Raw genomic sequence first — 18,204 nt, 5'->3', positions numbered from 1 at the left:
TCCTTCTTTGTCTCATGTTGTCCACCAAACTTTTTATGCTGTGCGTGAACGCACAAAGGTGAGCTTTGTTGATGTCACTGACTTGTTGGAGTGCTAATCAGGCAAGCTAATGGTGCTAACATGCTATTTAAGCTAGCTGTATGTACATAATGCATCATCATGCCTCGTTTATAGCTATATTTGAGCTCATTTAATTTCCTTTACTTATGTCCTCTGTGTATTTTAAATAATATTTGCATGTCTCATGAAACCTTAGCTGTATGTTGTTCCAGACCACAGCAAATGTTTTGCAAAGATTGTAATAAGTCCATTAGAAGAAGACAGCCTGCTATTTCATTTAACTTGGACTCAGACATCTATACCTTTACCCATTCAAAACCAGTCATTTCCAAGTTATCTCACCCTATTATGAAAATGTGTATAATAAATATTAAATTTCAACATTTCTCTCAACGAAGATTTGTGTCAGCTTGCAACACATAGACATTTTGATAGTAAAGTTAAAGTTAAAAGTGCCACTAATAGTCACACACACTCGGTGTGGTGAAATGTGTCCTCTGCATTTGACCCATCCCCTTGTTCACCCGTTGAGGGGTGAGGGGAGCAGTGAGCAGCAGTGGTGGCCGCGCTCGGGAATCATTTTGGTGATTTAACCCCCAATTATAACACTTATATAAGGCTTTTAAAGTCGTTCTGATAGTAGGCTAATATAACTAATATAGACACTTACATCATGTGTTGTCTTCATTATAAAACTTATATAACACTTTTAGAGTCATTTTGATAGTAGGCTAAAATAGTTAACAGGCACTTACATCATTTGCTGTCTTCATTATAACACTTATATAAGGCTTTTGAAGTCATTTTGATAGTAGGCTAATATAACTAATATAGACACTTACATCATGTGTTGTCGTCATTGTTAACACTTATATAAGGCTTTTAAAGTAATTTTGATAGTAGGCTAATATAACTAATATAGACCCTTACATCAAGTGTTGCCTTCATTCTAACACTTATATAAGACTTTTAAAGTCCTTTTGATAGTAGGCTAATATAACTAGTATAAACACATCATTTGCTGTCTTCATTATAACACTTATATAAGGCGTTTGAAGTCATTTTGATAGTAGGCTAATATAACTAATATAGACACTTACATAATGTGTTGTCGTCATTGTTAACACTTATATAAGGCTTTTAAAGTAATTTCGATAGTAGGCTAATATAGACCCTTACATCATGTGTTGCCTTCATTATAACACTTATATAAGGCTTTTGAAGTCATTTTGATAGTAGGCTTGTATAGACACTTACATCATGTGTTGGCTTCATTATAACACTTATTATACAAGGCATTTGAAGTCATTTTGATAGTAGGCTAATATAGACACATCATGTGTTGCCTTCATTATAACACTTATACAAGGCATTTGAAGTCATTTCGATAGTAGGCTAATATTGACACTTACATCATGTGTTGCCTTCATTATAACACTTATATAAGGCTTTTGAAGTCATTTTGATAGTAGGCTTGTATAGACACTTACATCATGTGTTGCCTTCATTATAACACTTATTATACAAGGCATTTGAAGTCATTTTGATAGTAGGCTAATATAGACACTTACATCATGTGTTGCCTTCATTATAACACTTATACAAGGCATTTGAAGTCATTTCGATAGTAGGCTAATATTGACACTTACATCATGTGTTGCCTTCATTATAACACTTATATAATGCTTTTGAAGTCATCTCGATAGTAGGCTTGTATAGACACTTACATCATGTGTTGCCTTCATTATAACACTTATTCTACAAGGAATTTGAAGTCATTTTGATAGTAGGCTAATATAGACACATCATGTGTTGCCTTCATTATAACACTTATACAAGGCATTTGAAGTCATTTCGATAGTAGGCTAATATTGACACTTACATCATGTGTTGCCTTCATTATAACACTTATATAAGGCTTTTGAAGTCTTTTTGATAGTAGGCTTGTATAGACACTTACATCATGTGTTGCCTTCATTATAACACTTATTATACAAGGCATTTGAAGTCATTTTGATAGTAGGCTAATATAGACACTTACATCATGTGTTGCCTTCATTATAACACTTATACAAGGCATTTGAAGTCATTTCGATAGTAGGCTAATATTGACACTTACATCATGTGTTGCCTTCATTATAACACTTATATAACGCTTTTGAAGTCATCTCGATAGTAGGCTTGTATAGACACTTACATCATGTGTTGCCTTCATTATAACACTTATTCTACAAGGAATTTGAAGTCATTTTGATAGTAGGCTAATATAGACACTTACATCATGTGTTGCCTCCATTATAACAGTTATATAAGACTTTTAAAGTAATTTCGATAGTAGGCTAATATAGACACTTACATCATGTGTTGCCTTCATTATAACACTTATATAAGGCTTTTGAAGTCATTTTGATAGTAGGCTAATATAGCAAATATAGACACTTACATCATGTGTTGCCTTCATTATAACACTTATACAAGGCATTTGAAGTCATTTCGATAGTAGGCTAATATTGACACTTACATCATGTGTTGCCTTCATTATAACACTTATATAACGCTTTTGAAGTCATCTCGATAGTAGGCTTGTATAGACACTTACATCATGTGTTGCCTTCATTATAACACTTATTCTACAAGGAATTTGAAGTCATTTTGATAGTAGGCTAATATAGACACTTACATCATGTGTTGCCTCCATTATAACAGTTATATAAGACTTTTAAAGTAATTTCGATAGTAGGCTAATACAGACATTTACATCATGTGTTGCCTTCATTATAACACTTATATAAGGCTTTTGAAGTCATTTTGATAGTAGGCTAATATAGCAAATATAGACACTTACATCATGTGTTGCCTTCATTATAACACTTATATAAGGCTTTTGAAGTCATTTTGATAGTAGGCTTGTATAGACACTTACATCATGTGTTGCCTTCATTATAACACTTATTATACAAGGCATTTGAAGTCATTTTGATAGTAGGCTAATATAGACACATCATGTGTTGCCTTCATTATAACACTTATACAAGGCATTTGAAGTCATTTCGATAGTAGGCTAATATTGACACTTACATCATGTGTTGCCTTCATTATAACACTTATATAAGGCTTTTGAAGTCATTTTGATAGTAGGCTTGTATAGACACTTACATCATGTGTTGCCTTCATTATAACACTTATTATACAAGGCATTTGAAGTCATTTTGATAGTAGGCTAATATAGACACTTACATCATGTGTTGCCTTCATTATAACACTTATACAAGGCATTTGAAGTCATTTCGATAGTAGGCTAATATTGACACTTACATCATGTGTTGCCTTCATTATAACACTTATATAATGCTTTTGAAGTCATCTCGATAGTAGGCTTGTATAGACACTTACATCATGTGTTGCCTTCATTATAACACTTATTCTACAAGGAATTTGAAGTCATTTTGATAGTAGGCTAATATAGACACATCATGTGTTGCCTTCATTATAACACTTATACAAGGCATTTGAAGTCATTTCGATAGTAGGCTAATATTGACACTTACATCATGTGTTGCCTTCATTATAACACTTATATAAGGCTTTTGAAGTCTTTTTGATAGTAGGCTTGTATAGACACTTACATCATGTGTTGCCTTCATTATAACACTTATTATACAAGGCATTTGAAGTCATTTTGATAGTAGGCTAATATAGACACTTACATCATGTGTTGCCTTCATTATAACACTTATACAAGGCATTTGAAGTCATTTCGATAGTAGGCTAATATTGACACTTACATCATGTGTTGCCTTCATTATAACACTTATATAACGCTTTTGAAGTCATCTCGATAGTAGGCTTGTATAGACACTTACATCATGTGTTGCCTTCATTATAACACTTATTCTACAAGGAATTTGAAGTCATTTTGATAGTAGGCTAATATAGACACTTACATCATGTGTTGCCTCCATTATAACAGTTATATAAGACTTTTAAAGTAATTTCGATAGTAGGCTAATATAGACACTTACATCATGTGTTGCCTTCATTATAACACTTATATAAGGCTTTTGAAGTCATTTTGATAGTAGGCTAATATAGCAAATATAGACACTTACATCATGTGTTGCCTTCATTATAACACTTATACAAGGCATTTGAAGTCATTTCGATAGTAGGCTAATATTGACACTTACATCATGTGTTGCCTTCATTATAACACTTATATAACGCTTTTGAAGTCATCTCGATAGTAGGCTTGTATAGACACTTACATCATGTGTTGCCTTCATTATAACACTTATTCTACAAGGAATTTGAAGTCATTTTGATAGTAGGCTAATATAGACACTTACATCATGTGTTGCCTCCATTATAACAGTTATATAAGACTTTTAAAGTAATTTCGATAGTAGGCTAATACAGACATTTACATCATGTGTTGCCTTCATTATAACACTTATATAAGGCTTTTGAAGTCATTTTGATAGTAGGCTAATATAGCAAATATAGACACTTACATCATGTGTTGCCTTCATTATAACACTTATATAAGGCTTTTAATGTAATTTCGATAATAGGCTAATATATACACTTACATCATGTGTTGCCTTCATTATAACACTTATATAAGGCATTTGAAGTCATTTCGATAGTAGGCTTGTATAGACACTTACATCATGTGTTGCCTTCATTATAACACTTATTATACAAGGCATTTTAAGTCATTTTGATAGTAGGCTAATATAGACACTTACATCATGTGTTGCCTTCATTATGACACTTATATAAGGCTTTTAAAGTAATTTTGATAGTAGGCTAATATAGACACATCATGTGTTGCCTTCATTATAACACTTATACAAGGCATTTGAAGTCATTTCGATAGTAGGCTAATATTGACACTTACATCATGTGTTGCCTTCATTATAACACTTATATAAGGCTTTTGAAGTCATTTTGATAGTAGGCTTGTATAGACACTTACATCATGTGTTGCCTTCATTATAACACTTATTATACAAGGCATTTGAAGTCATTTTGATAGTAGGCTAATATAGACACTTACATCATGTGTTGCCTTCATTATAACACTTATACAAGGCATTTGAAGTCATTTCGATAGTAGGCTAATATTGACACTTACATCATGTGTTGCCTTCATTATAACACTTATATAACGCTTTTGAAGTCATCTCGATAGTAGGCTTGTATAGACACTTACATCATGTGTTGCCTTCATTATAACACTTATTCTACAAGGAATTTGAAGTCATTTTGATAGTAGGCTAATATAGACACTTACATCATGTGTTGCCTCCATTATAACAGTTATATAAGACTTTTAAAGTAATTTCGATAGTAGGCTAATACAGACATTTACATCATGTGTTGCCTTCATTATAACACTTATGTAAGGCTTTTGAAGTCATTTTGATAGTAGGCTAATATAGCAAATATAGACACTTACATCATGTGTTGCCTTCATTATAACACTTATATAAGGCTTTTAATGTAATTTCGATAATAGGCTAATATATACACTTACATCATGTGTTGCCTTCATTATAACACTTATATAAGGCATTTGAAGTCATTTCGATAGTAGGCTTGTATAGACACTTACATCATGTGTTGCCTTCATTATAACACTTATTATACAAGGCATTCTAAGTCATTTTGATAGTAGGCTAATATAGACACTTACATCATGTGTTGCCTTCATTATGACACTTATATAAGGCTTTTAAAGTAATTTTGATAGTAGGCTAATATAGACACTTACATCATGTGTTGCCTTCATTATAACACTTATACAAGGCATTTGAAGTAATTTCGATAGTAGGCTAATATTGACACTTACATCATGTGTTGCCTTCATTTTAACACTTATACAAGGCATTTGAAGTCCTTTTGATAGTAGGCCAATATAGACACTTACTTCATGTGTTGCCTTTACAATAACACTTATATAAGACATTTGAAGTCATTTTGATAGTAGGCTAATATCGCTAATATAGACACTTACTTCATGTGTTGCCTTTACAATAACACTTATATAAGACATTTGAAGTCATTTTGATAGTAGGCTAATATCGCTAATATAGACACTTACTTCATGTGTTGCCTTTACTATAATACTTATATAAGACATTTGAAGTCATTTTGATAGTAGGCTAATATAGACACTTACTTCATGTGTTGTCTTCATTTCAACAGTTATATATGGCTTTTGAAGTAATTTTGATAGTAGGCTAATATAGCTGATAAAGACACTTACATCATGTGTTGTCTTCATTATAACACTTCTACAGGGCTTTTGAAGTCATTTTGATAGTAGGCTAATACAGACACTTACATCATATGTTGCCTTTACTATAACATTTATATAAAGCTTTTGAAGTCATTTTGATAGTAGGCTAATATAGCTAATATAGACACTTACATCTTGTGTTGTCTTCATTATTAACACTTATATAAGGCTTTTAAAGTCATTTTGATAGTAGGCTAATATAGCTAATAAAGACACTTACATCATGTTGCCTTCATTATAACAGTATTATTTTTTTGCGGCTCCAGACGGATTTTTTTTTTTTTTTTTTTTTTTGGCACAATAAGGCTCTTTCGACATTTTGGGTTGCCATAAAGCAAAACAAGTTAAAGATGCACTCCAGGATAGACTTTGAATAACCGGCAACAATAAAGTGGATATTGCCAGGGACGAAGTTAATAAAGGTGGTGTTTACCACAGCCACTGTTTCTGAGATGAACGCCACGCAGTCTTTTTGCAGCGCGGACACGAGAGGAATTGAAAAAAAAAAAAAAAGATAGAAGCAGCTGGGCTGATTTTATTGCCTCACAAATACAGCCATCTTTTCATCACAGGTCAAGAGCCAATGGTTATTTTCCCCCGTCTGCGAATAACAATGATGCAAAGACATCAAACATAAATATATGCACATGCATCACTTTTTTACTGTAGGGGTGTTATGAAAAAGTCAATAGTACACGACAATTAAAAGCCAAAACGAGTAAGGTGTGGATTGATACTGAATTATCCATTCCGCCGATACCGGAGCTTCATGCTTTAATATCGATTCTCGAATCCAAATATTGATACTTTTGCGACCTTATTTGTTTAACATAATGTCCATCATTACCAGGAACAGAGTGTAAAGTAACTCAGTCATTGACATCTTGTTTAAATGAAAAACCATTGGTGGGAACTACTTTTTCTTCCGCCCAGGTCAGTATACCGTGTTTTTCGGACTATAAAGTGCACTTGAAATCATTTAATTTTCTCCAAAACTCGACAGTGGAACTTATAACCCAGTGCGCCTAAGGTATAACACACTCATTGACATCTTGTCTAAATGAAAAACCATTGGTAGGAACTACTTTTTCTTCCGCCCAGTTAAGTATACTGTATTTTTCGGATTATAAGGCGCACTTGAAATCCTTTCATTTTCTCCAACACTCGACAGAGCACCCTATAAACCGATGCACCTAATGTGTAACTCAATCATTGACATCTTGTCTAAATTAAAAAAAAAACATTTTTTTGGGGTGGGAACTACTTTTTCTTCCGCCCAGGTTAGTATACCGTATTTTTCGGACTATAAGGCACACTTAAAATCCTTTCATTTTCTTAAAATTCAACAGTGCTCGTTATAACCCGGCGCGCCTAATGCATAACTCACTCATTGAAATCTTGTCTAAATGAAAAACCATTGGTGGGAACTACTTTTTCTTCCGGCCAGGTAAGTATATCGTATTTTTCGGACTATAAGGCGCACTTGAAATCCTTTCATTTTCTCCAACACTCGACAGAGCACCCTATAAACAGATGCACCTAATGTGTAACTCAATCATTGACATCTTGTCTGAATTAAAAAAAAAAAAAAAAAATCGGGTGGGAACTACTTTTTCTTCCGCCCAGGTGAGTATACCGTATTTTTTGGACTATAAGGCGCAGTTAAAATCTTTTCATTTTCTCAAAATTCGACAGTGCACCTTATGACCCGGTGCGCCTAATGTATAACTCAATCGTTGACATCTTGTCTAAATTAAAAACCATTGGTAGGAACTACTTTTTCTTCCGCCCAAGTAAGAACACCATATTTTTCGGACTATAAGTCGCACTTGAAATCCTTTCATTGTCTCCAAAACTCGACAGTGCAACTTATCACCCGGTGCGCCTAATGTATAACTCACTCATTGACATCTTGTCTAAATGAAAAACCATCGGTAGGAACTACTTTTTCTTCCGCCCAGTTAAGTATACCGTATTTTTCAGACTATAAGGCGCACTTGAAATCCTTTCATTTTCTCCAAAACTGGACAGTGCGCCTTATAACCTGGTGCGCCTAATGTTTAACTCAATCATTGACATATTGTCTAAATAAAACAAACATTGAAGGGAACTACTTTTTCTTCCACCCAGGTAAGTATACCATATTTCTCGGACTATAAGGCGCACTTTAAATCCTTTCATTTTCTCCAAAACTCGACAGTGCGCCTTATAACCCAATGCGCCTAATGTATACCTCAATCATTGACATCTTGTCTAAATAAAAATAAAAAATAAATTGGTGGGAACTACTTTTTCTTCCGCCCAGGTAAATACACCGTATTTTTCGAACTATAAGGCGCACTTTAAATCCTTTCATTTTCTCCAAAACTCGACAATGCGCCTTATAACCCAATGCGCCTAATGTATAACTCACTCATTGACATCTTGTCTAAATGAAAAACCATTGGTGGGAACTACTTTTTCTTCCGCCCAGGTAAGTATACCGTGTTTTTCGGACTATAAGGCGCACTTGAAATCCTTTCATTTTCTCCAAAACTCGACAGTGGAACTTATAACCCAGTGCGCCTAAGGTATAACACACTCATTGACATCTTGTCTAAATGAAAAACCATTGGTAGGAACTACTTTTTCTTCCGCCCAGTTAAGTATACTGTATTTTTCGGATTATAAGGCGCACTTGAAACCCTTTCATTTTCTCCAACACTCGACAGAGCACCCTATAAACCGATGCACCTAATGTATAACTCAATCATTGACATCTTGTCTAAATTAAAAAAAAAAAAGTTTTTGGGGTGGTAACTACTTCTTCTTCCGCCCAGGTAAGTATACCGTATTTTTCGGACTATAAGGTGCAGTTGAAATCCTTTCATTTTCTCAAAACTCGACAGTGCGCCTTATAACCCGGTGCGCCTAATGTATGGAATCATTTTGGTTGTGCTTACCGGCCTCAAAGTTAATTTATTTGATAAGGGTGGCCAGTAGATGGCAGTCGCACATAAGAGATACGTGTAGACTGCAGTACGAATCAAATAAACGGCACCCACATCAACAAAAATCAATCAAAAATGTTTTAGTATGACTTTGGTAAGCTATGAAGCCGCACCGCTTGATGGTTTGTACTGTGCTTCAACATACTAGTATTATTATGGTGTGTGTATAAGGTAAGACATCATCTGGTGTTTTGTGTGGGAATATTATGCAAAAGCAACTTTTACCTTCTGGTACCTGCGGATCTGTATTTGGGATCTGCATAAGTCCTGAAAATTTGCGCGCGTCCGCCTTTGTTGTTGTTAAGCTTCTTCTTTTTCTCTAGCTTCTTGTTATGGGACATTCATCCTCCGCTGTTGCCAAAGTTCTTTACTTATATCTGTCAGTAAACTCGCCATAAAAGCGCTAAAACATACCGGTGTAGTGAGTTTACATTATTCACCCAAGGAACTTAAGTTATTAGAGGGTCTCGGTCGGACAGTTTTTCACAGGACACATTTCGGGCGTTGTTGATGTTTTCGGATGAGGAGATGCAGCTCCGTTATTGATAGGAGCAAAGTCTGAATGTCATTAAAACATTTAGCTCCATCATTTAGGGCTTCACGGTGGAAGAAGGGTTAGTGCGTCTGCCTCACAATACGAAGGTCCTGCAGTCCTGGGTTCAATCCCTGGCTCGGGATCTTTCTGTGTGGAGTTTGCATGTTCTCCCCGTGAATGCGTGGGTTCCCACCGGGGACTCCGGCTTCCACCCACTTCCAAAGACATGCACCTGGGGATAGGTTGATTGGCAACACTAAATTGGCCCTAGTGTGTGAATGTGAGCGTGAATGTTGTCTGTCTATCTGTGTTGGCCCTGCGATAAGGTGGCGACTTGTCCAGGGTGTACCCCGCCTTGCGCCCGATTGTAGCTGAGATAGGCGCCAGCGACCCCAAAAGGGAGTAAGCGGTAGAAAATGGTTGGGATGGAGGGCTCTATCATTTGACACTTCTTCCACTCTCGTCCTTGCACGCTACACCGCTACAACAAAGATGATGGGGAGAAGACGCTGTCAAAGGTGAGCCACGTAAATAAGACCGCCCACAAAACGGCGCATCCTGAAGCGACGGTCAGAAATGCGGCTTGAAGATGGTCTGTAAAACATCATCTATGCAACATTTTGACCAAAGAACTACCATTACATGTTATGTAGACCGCAGGGAAGTCTTTTATGGACCAAAGGACACCTCAAAGGTCCATGAATCAGCCCAACTAAAATACAACCCGGGCTATCAAGCGCAACCTAGTGGGGGAGTGGTAAACTACACCACCCATGTCATACCTATAATTATTTTTTTAAACAATTTTAACATAAAACTAACTTTCTCATGCCTCTTTTACGTGATCTTAAATTGTTCATCATTTTAATCAATCCAAATGAATTATTCATGGGGGAATAATAAAGAGGTAGGGTGTCACAGAGGTAAAATAGGGGGTGGAGTGGCTTTAGTGTGCCTTCCTGTTTCGTCAGCTATTCCGAGCTCGCACGCCAGCAGGCACTAATTGGGCGATCGGGGAGGGTCCTCTTCACACTTTGCCAGGAGTGTGACCTGATTGTTAAAGGGGATCTGCACTTTTGGGGGGGAATTTTGCCCATCGTTCGCAATCACTATGAAAGGCATAATGCATTCCAACCCGTAAATAAACGAGCATTTCATGCCTTTCACCTCAAATCGGAATACTTTACCTTGGCACGTGCAGCACATACCAACAACGGGAAGGTGTCTTATTATGTGTGCTCACTGCAGGTGCTGAAGAAGAAATAGACTTTCCCTGTAAGCAAACATGGCTTTGTGCTTATCTGCTTGTCCGACGTTATCGCGGTATTTATTTATAATGTTTTTCCTTCTGTTCACTACTTTTGTTTTACCTTTCTTTTTTGAAATGCCGCTGTTCTGTGCTTTGTATGTTGTGATTTTGTACGACTCGTCTTCATGTTTCAATATTCTGTGTATGTGTTTGAGTTAGCACTTGAAGTAGCTGTAAAGTCGTGAATAAAACAGCTGGTTTGTTATGATCCGCTGCCCGAATCATATTCTGATTGGATTTTTGAGTTACTTGTGTTTTCTGTTGGTTTTGGACTCCTTCGGTTCCTGTTTGTACACCTCTGAGTTGGTTACCATAGGTACTTATTATTTTCACCTGCCGCTTGTTCTGGACGCGCACCTGTTTTGTAATCACTGACATTATTTAAGCCTGCCTTCTCCAGTCAGTCAGTCTGGCTTCCTAATTTGCGATACGCAACAGATGACAACTTTTGTTCCCAACTCTGTACCTGCTTGTTTCCAAACTAGACTCTTTTACTTGCTAGCTCCCATGCTAGCCCCTTTGTTTTTTGCCTTCTGTGCTTTGAGCACGTTTTTCTTTGTTAAGGTCTGATTTATTTTTAAATAAATTATTTGTTCCTACCTTCACGCTGTGTCCGAAGCCCGTCTGGATTCCTGGGAGAACGAACTCCGCACCACGATGCGACCCGGTCGTTACATGGTTAAGACGACAACTGGACCCCTACTTTTATTGTTACATCGACACATGACACAATAGACCACGCTGCCACTGTTTATATCAAACATGCTTCACTGATGAGAGCGCTGTTTTGTCCTACTAATTTTGCCGGTCCTTGAACTCACCATAGGTTGTTCACATCTACAACATTCTCCGACGATGCCACAGAAAGTCGTGTTTTTATCGTTCTTTGTCTCATTTTGTCCACCAAACTTTTTATGCTGTGCTTGAATGCACAAACGTGAGCTTTGTTAATGTTATTGACTTGTTGGCGTGCTAATCAGGCAAGCTAATCGATGCTAACATGCTTTTTAGGCAGGAAAAAACTCCAAATAATTCAGGGCGTGATGCGACAGGTGGTGACAGTACACCTACTTTGAGACAAGAGCTATAGTCATGCATAGTTGGTTATGCTGTAAAGTACTATCCAACAAGACTTTTTACTGTAAAATTGGTTTTGTTTTTTAATGATTTCTGCTGGTGGTGTGCCTCTGGATTTTTTCAACACAAAACATGTGCTTTGGCTCAAAAAAGGTTGAAAAACACTGGTCTGTTGCAGAGGAAAAAGAGGGATGCAGTGTGCAGGTAAAAAAAAGTGTCTAGTGTTTAAACCACAAACAAACAAAAGGTGAGTGCCCCTAAGAAAATGCATTGAAGCTTAGGGAAGGCTATGCAGAAGGAAACTAAAACTGAACTGGCTACAAAGTAAACAAAAACTAAATGCTGGACGACAGCAACGACTTACTGTGGAGCAAAGACGGCGTCCACAAAGTACATTCAAACATGACATGACAATCAACAATGTCCCCACAAAGAAGGATTAAAACAGCAAAAAACTCCAAATAAATCAGGGCGTGATGTGTCAGGTGGTGACAGTACACCTACTTTGAGACAAGATCTATAGTCATGCATGCTTGGGTATGCTTTAAAGTCATATCCAACTATTGGGACAAACACTTTTTACTGTCAAATGGGTTTAGTTTTTTAATGATTTCTGCTGGTGGTGTGCCTCTGGAATTTTTAAACACGAAACATGTGCTCTGGCTCAAAAAAGATTGAAAAACACTGGTCTACTGTAGAGGAAATAGCGGGATGCAGTGTGCAGGTAAAAAAAAGTGTCTAATGTTTAAACCACAAACAAACAAAAATTGAGTGCCCCTAAGAAAATGCATTGACGCTTAGGGAAGGCTGTGCAAAAGGAAACTAAAACTGAACTGGCTACAAAGTAAACAAAAACAGAATGCTGGACGACAGCAAAGACTTACTGTGGAGCAAAGACGGCATCCACAAAGTACATCGAAACATGACATGACAATCAACAATGTCCCCACAAAGAAGGATTAAAACAGCAAAAAAACTCCAAATAAGTGATGTGACAGGTGGTGACAGTACACCTACTTTGAGACAAGAGCTATAGTCATGCATGCTTGGTTATGCTTTAAAGTCATATCCAACAATTGGGACAAAGACTTTTTACTGTCAAATGGGTTTCGTTTTTTAATGATTTCTGCTGGTGGTGTGCGTCTGGATTTTTTCAACACAAAACATGTGCTTTGGCTCAAAAAAGGTTGAAAAACACTGGTCTACTGTTGAGGAAATAGCGGGATGCAGTGTGCAGGTAAAAAAGTGTCTAATGTTTAAACCACCTACAAACAAAAGGTGAGGGCCGCTACAAAAATGTATTGAAGCTTAGGGAAGGCTATGCAGAAGGAAACTAAAACTGAACTGGCTACAAAGTAAACAAAAACAGAATGCTGGACAACAGCAAAGACTTACTGTGGAGCAAAGACAGCGTCCACAAAGTACATCTAAATATGACATGACGATCAACAATGTCTCCACAAAGAAGGATTAAAACAGCAAAAAAACTCCAAATAAGTGATGTGACAGGTGGTGACAGTACACCTACTTTGAGACAAGAGCTATAGTCATGCATGCTTGGTTATGCTTTAAAATCATATCCAACATTTGGGAAAAATACTTTTTACTGTCAAATGGGTTTTGTTTTTTTACTGATTTCTTCTGGTGGTGTGCCTAGGCTCAAAACGGTTGACAACCACTGGATGCTGGTTCTCTGAAGTCGGGCCCCAAAACAACTTAAAGGAAGACCCCCGGTGTGGAAGGAGCAAAAAAGGTGAGGTGACGGGAGTGCGGAGGTGCCACCAACCTGGCTGATGGTGCTCATGGCTCTCATGTAGCTCTCGTTGCGGGAGCGGAATTTAGGCGAGGCCAGCAGCCCCGCCGGGTCCAAGCTGTCCAGACTCCTATTGATAGAAACCTCGCTAACAGCCCGCAGATAGCTGTGACTTCTGATCTGCAGCTTGGGAGAGTGCTCTGTGGAGATCCTGGGAGAGAGAGAGAGAGCGAGAGAGCAGAAGGTGTGAAATGACGTGAGACGAAGCCGTTAGAAGCGAGGAGGCGAAGGCGTCTGGTGCTCATCAAATCCCCAGGACTATACAAAACCTCCCCCTAAACGCTCCTGTTGGCTAAGACGGCGAGACCTTGAAGCACCTTTTTTTCCTCGAACGCTAAAACGGATTCTAACCGTACAATCTACTGTCGTCAGAAGGTAACACTTACGAAAAAAAAAAGGTGTCTCATTAGCGACATCACTACACGTCGCTCAGCGTGCTTCCCCTACAAGCAGAGTTAGGTCCAAAGCAAGATTGTACATAAGTAAATAAAACATCTTCATTCTCCCTCAGTAATTCATTTTTATCTGATTTGAAAGCATTTTCTGTAGAAATACATACTGTAATGTCGTGTCATCCCGATACCAATATTTTGGTACCGATCTTCTCCAGGATAGGGCTATCCCTTTTGCATTCCTAAGTCCCAATCAGGGCCTCTTTCCTACGAGAAGTGATCCAATCCATCCATTTTCTACCACTTATTCCCTTCGGGGTTGCGGGGGGCGCTGGAGCCTATCTCAGCTACAATCGGGCGGAAGGCGGTGTACACCCTGGACGAGTAGCCACCTCATCGCAGGGCCAACACAGATAGACAGACAACATTCACACTCACATTCACACTAGGGACCATTTTAGTGTTGCCAATCAACCTATCCCCAGGTGCATGTCTTTGAAGGTGGGAGGAAGCCGGAGTACCCGGAGGGAACCCTGCGAATATCGAACTAGGGCCTTATCTTATATTCCGGACTATAAGGCGCACTTAAAATCCTGTTTTGTCGACAGTGTGCCTTATAACCCGGTGCGTTTAATGAACGGAATAATTCTGGTTGTGCTTACCGACCTCAAAGCAATTTTATTTGGTACATGGTGTAATGATAAGTGTGACCAGTAGATGGCAGTCACACATAAGAGACACACCTTTTTAGACCAGTTGATCTGCCGTTTCTTTTCTTTTCTACTCTGCCTCCCTCTCCTTTGTGGAAGGGGGGGGGGGCACAGGTCGGGACTATGGACTGGACTCTCACTATTATGTTAGATCCACTATGGACTGGACTTTCACAATATTATACTGGACCCACTCGACGTCCATTGCGTCCGGTCTCCCCGGTCTCACATTCACGTCACTGGGTTGTGAGTTTTTCCTTGTCCTTTTGTGGGCTCTGAACCGAGGATGTGGTTGCGGCCTGTGCAGCCTTTTGAGACACTTGGGATTTAGGGCTATATAAGTAAATATTGATTGATGTAGACTGCACTATAATGGCAATATGGGTGAAGTAAACCGGTACCAAAATGTATTTCGATATTTTTCGATACTTTTCTAAACAAAAGAGGACCCCACAAATGGCATTACTGGCTTTATCTTAACAACAACAAAACAATCTTACAGAACATTAAACATGTTTCTTATTGAAAGTTTGTGCTTAAATAAAATAGTGAACATACCAGACAACTTTTCTCATATATTCTCGTTTAAAAATGTTCTATCTACACTTCTGTTAAAATGTAAAAATCACTTATTCTTCCGTTGTTTGGATACTTTACATTAGTTTTGGATGATACTACAAATTTGGGTATCGATCCGATACCAAGTAGTTTTAGGATCGGTCATTGGTCATAATTTAAATCCTCATGTGTCCAAATATAATATTTTTTATTATATTTAATAATTTATTATTATAATTAATTCTAATATATTAATTACATACATATATATATGTATTAATTAAAAAAAAAAAAAAAAAAAAAAAATAAGCAACTAAATAATGGTCAATAAGTTCCCCATACTAAAGTGTTACCAATATTTTTTTAACGTCACAAAATCTTTTTTTCCTTTTTTTAAAATTAAACAATACTTATTATTATTGATATATATATATATATATATATATATATATATATAAATATATATATATATCCTTTTTTTAAATAAATAATAATTATTACTATTTATATATATAATCAATATATATATATATATATATACATATATATATATATATATAATAATTATTATTATTATTTAATAAAAAAAAGGAAAAAAAGAATTTGTGACGATAAAAAAAATATAGGTAACACTTTAGTACGGGGAACTTATTGACCATTATTTAGTTGCTTTTTTTTTTAATTTTGTATTTTTATTTTCCAATTTGTCGCACTTTTATTATTATTATTATCAGCATTTTGCTTATTTTTTTTTTACTTATTTGACCCCTTGTTTAGCTCATTTATTCTTTTTGTTTTATTTTTTTGCTATATACTTTTTAACCTGTAAAGCACTTTGGTTCCAATTAAAACATTTTGTAAATGTGCTATATAAAATAAAGTTGCCTTGCCTATTAACATGCAAATTAGTAACATATTGGCTCTTAATTAGTCGTTATTAATTACTAATTAATGCCTTATTCTGCATGGCCTTATTATACAACCAGTAAGCCATTAACTAAGAGTCTTAGTTAGTCTTAACCCTAACCCCCTCACCCTAACCCTCTAATCCTAACCCTTTAACCCTGGCCCTCTAATCCAGAGGTGCCAATATATATATATATATATATATATATATATATATATATATATATATATATATATATATATATATATATATATATATATATATATATATTTACCTTTAGGGCTCCTCTCAAGTTTGGTCTCAGGGACATGAAAGGGTCTCGGTCATTAAAATGTTATATCAGTCATAAGTTGTTTTCTTTTTAAATGCTTAAATCCCCACATCAACTTTGGGCATATCTGTTGATATAAAGTTATTTATTTTTTCAAATTTTATATTTGTTTGTCAAATCCATTTTTTGGGGGGGCAAAAACACATAACAGCCAATCTTTTAATATTATATAATTAATATAACAACCTTGATTTTGAGCAATGACAAAAAAAGAAGAAAAAGTCCCAAAAATAATGATTGGTGATCCATAAAAGTATTAAAAATTAGTCATACATTTTGTTTCCAATGCTTGAGTCTCTAGATCAACTTCAGATCTATCTAGTGAAGTGAATTATATTTATATAGCGCTTTTCTCTAGTGACTCAAAGCGCTTCACATAGTGAAACCCAATATCTAAGTTACATTTAAACCAGTGTGGGTGGTAAAGTGTCTTGCCCAAGGACACAACGGCAGTGACTAGGACGGCAGAAGCGGGGATCGAACCTGGAACCCTCAAATTTCTGGCACGGCCACTCTACCATCCGAGCTATAAGTTATCATTATTTAGTTTTTTTTACACGGTAAACCCATAAAATAAGCAACATTTTCCCCCAAAAATATTAAATTTTTGATGTGAAGTAATTGGAGCTTTGAATAGGTCAATAATTCAAAACATTAAATTTGATTCATTATTATTTTTTGAGCAATGAAATGTTTAAAAACATTTGTGTTATGAAAGACAAAATTGCAACTTTTTCTCGGTATATTCCACCTGTTTGCTGTTTTATTCCACATTTTTATGTTTCATTTTCTTTTACAGTAGTATTTTTAAAAGGTGCTGGTAAAAAAATTAGCTGAGGGCCACAAATGGCCCCAGGGCAGCACTTTGGACACCCCTGCTCTAACCCTAACCCTTTAACCATGAATTGATTAACGTAGACCCCAACTTAAACAAGTTGAAAAACTTATTGGGGTGTTATGTTACCATTTAGTGGTCAATTGTACGGAATATGTACTGTAATCTACTAATAAAAGTATCAATCAATCATTCAATAACCCTAACCCTAAACCAGGGGTCATCAAAGCGGTGCCCGCGGGCACCAGGTAGCCCGTAAGGACCAGATGAGTCGCCCGCTGGCCTGTTCTAAAAATAGCTCAAATAGCAGCACTTACCAGTGAGCTGCCTCTATTTTTTAAATTGTATTTATTTACTAGCAAGCTGGTCTCGCTTTGCTCGAC

At 36.5% G+C, this 18,204-nt stretch overlaps 1 protein-coding gene across 1 annotated transcript in view; it reads right to left on the bottom strand.

Moving 5' to 3' along the window:
- The window catches only part of dlgap1b (discs, large (Drosophila) homolog-associated protein 1b), a 280,337-nt gene that overhangs the window by 116,429 nt on the left and 145,704 nt on the right, over nucleotides 1-18,204 (bottom strand). The window contains exon 5 of the mRNA XM_061922258.1: nucleotides 14,062-14,239. Within this exon, the coding sequence (XP_061778242.1) occupies nucleotides 14,062-14,239 (178 nt within the window). The remainder of the gene's footprint in view (nucleotides 1-14,061; nucleotides 14,240-18,204) is intronic.

This window comes from Nerophis ophidion, linkage group LG15 (assembly GCF_033978795.1).
Source record: "Nerophis ophidion isolate RoL-2023_Sa linkage group LG15, RoL_Noph_v1.0, whole genome shotgun sequence".
NCBI lineage: Eukaryota > Metazoa > Chordata > Actinopteri > Syngnathiformes > Syngnathidae > Nerophis > Nerophis ophidion.
The sequence above is the reverse complement of the archived record's forward strand: the minus strand, read 5'-3'. Positions and strand labels throughout refer to the sequence as shown.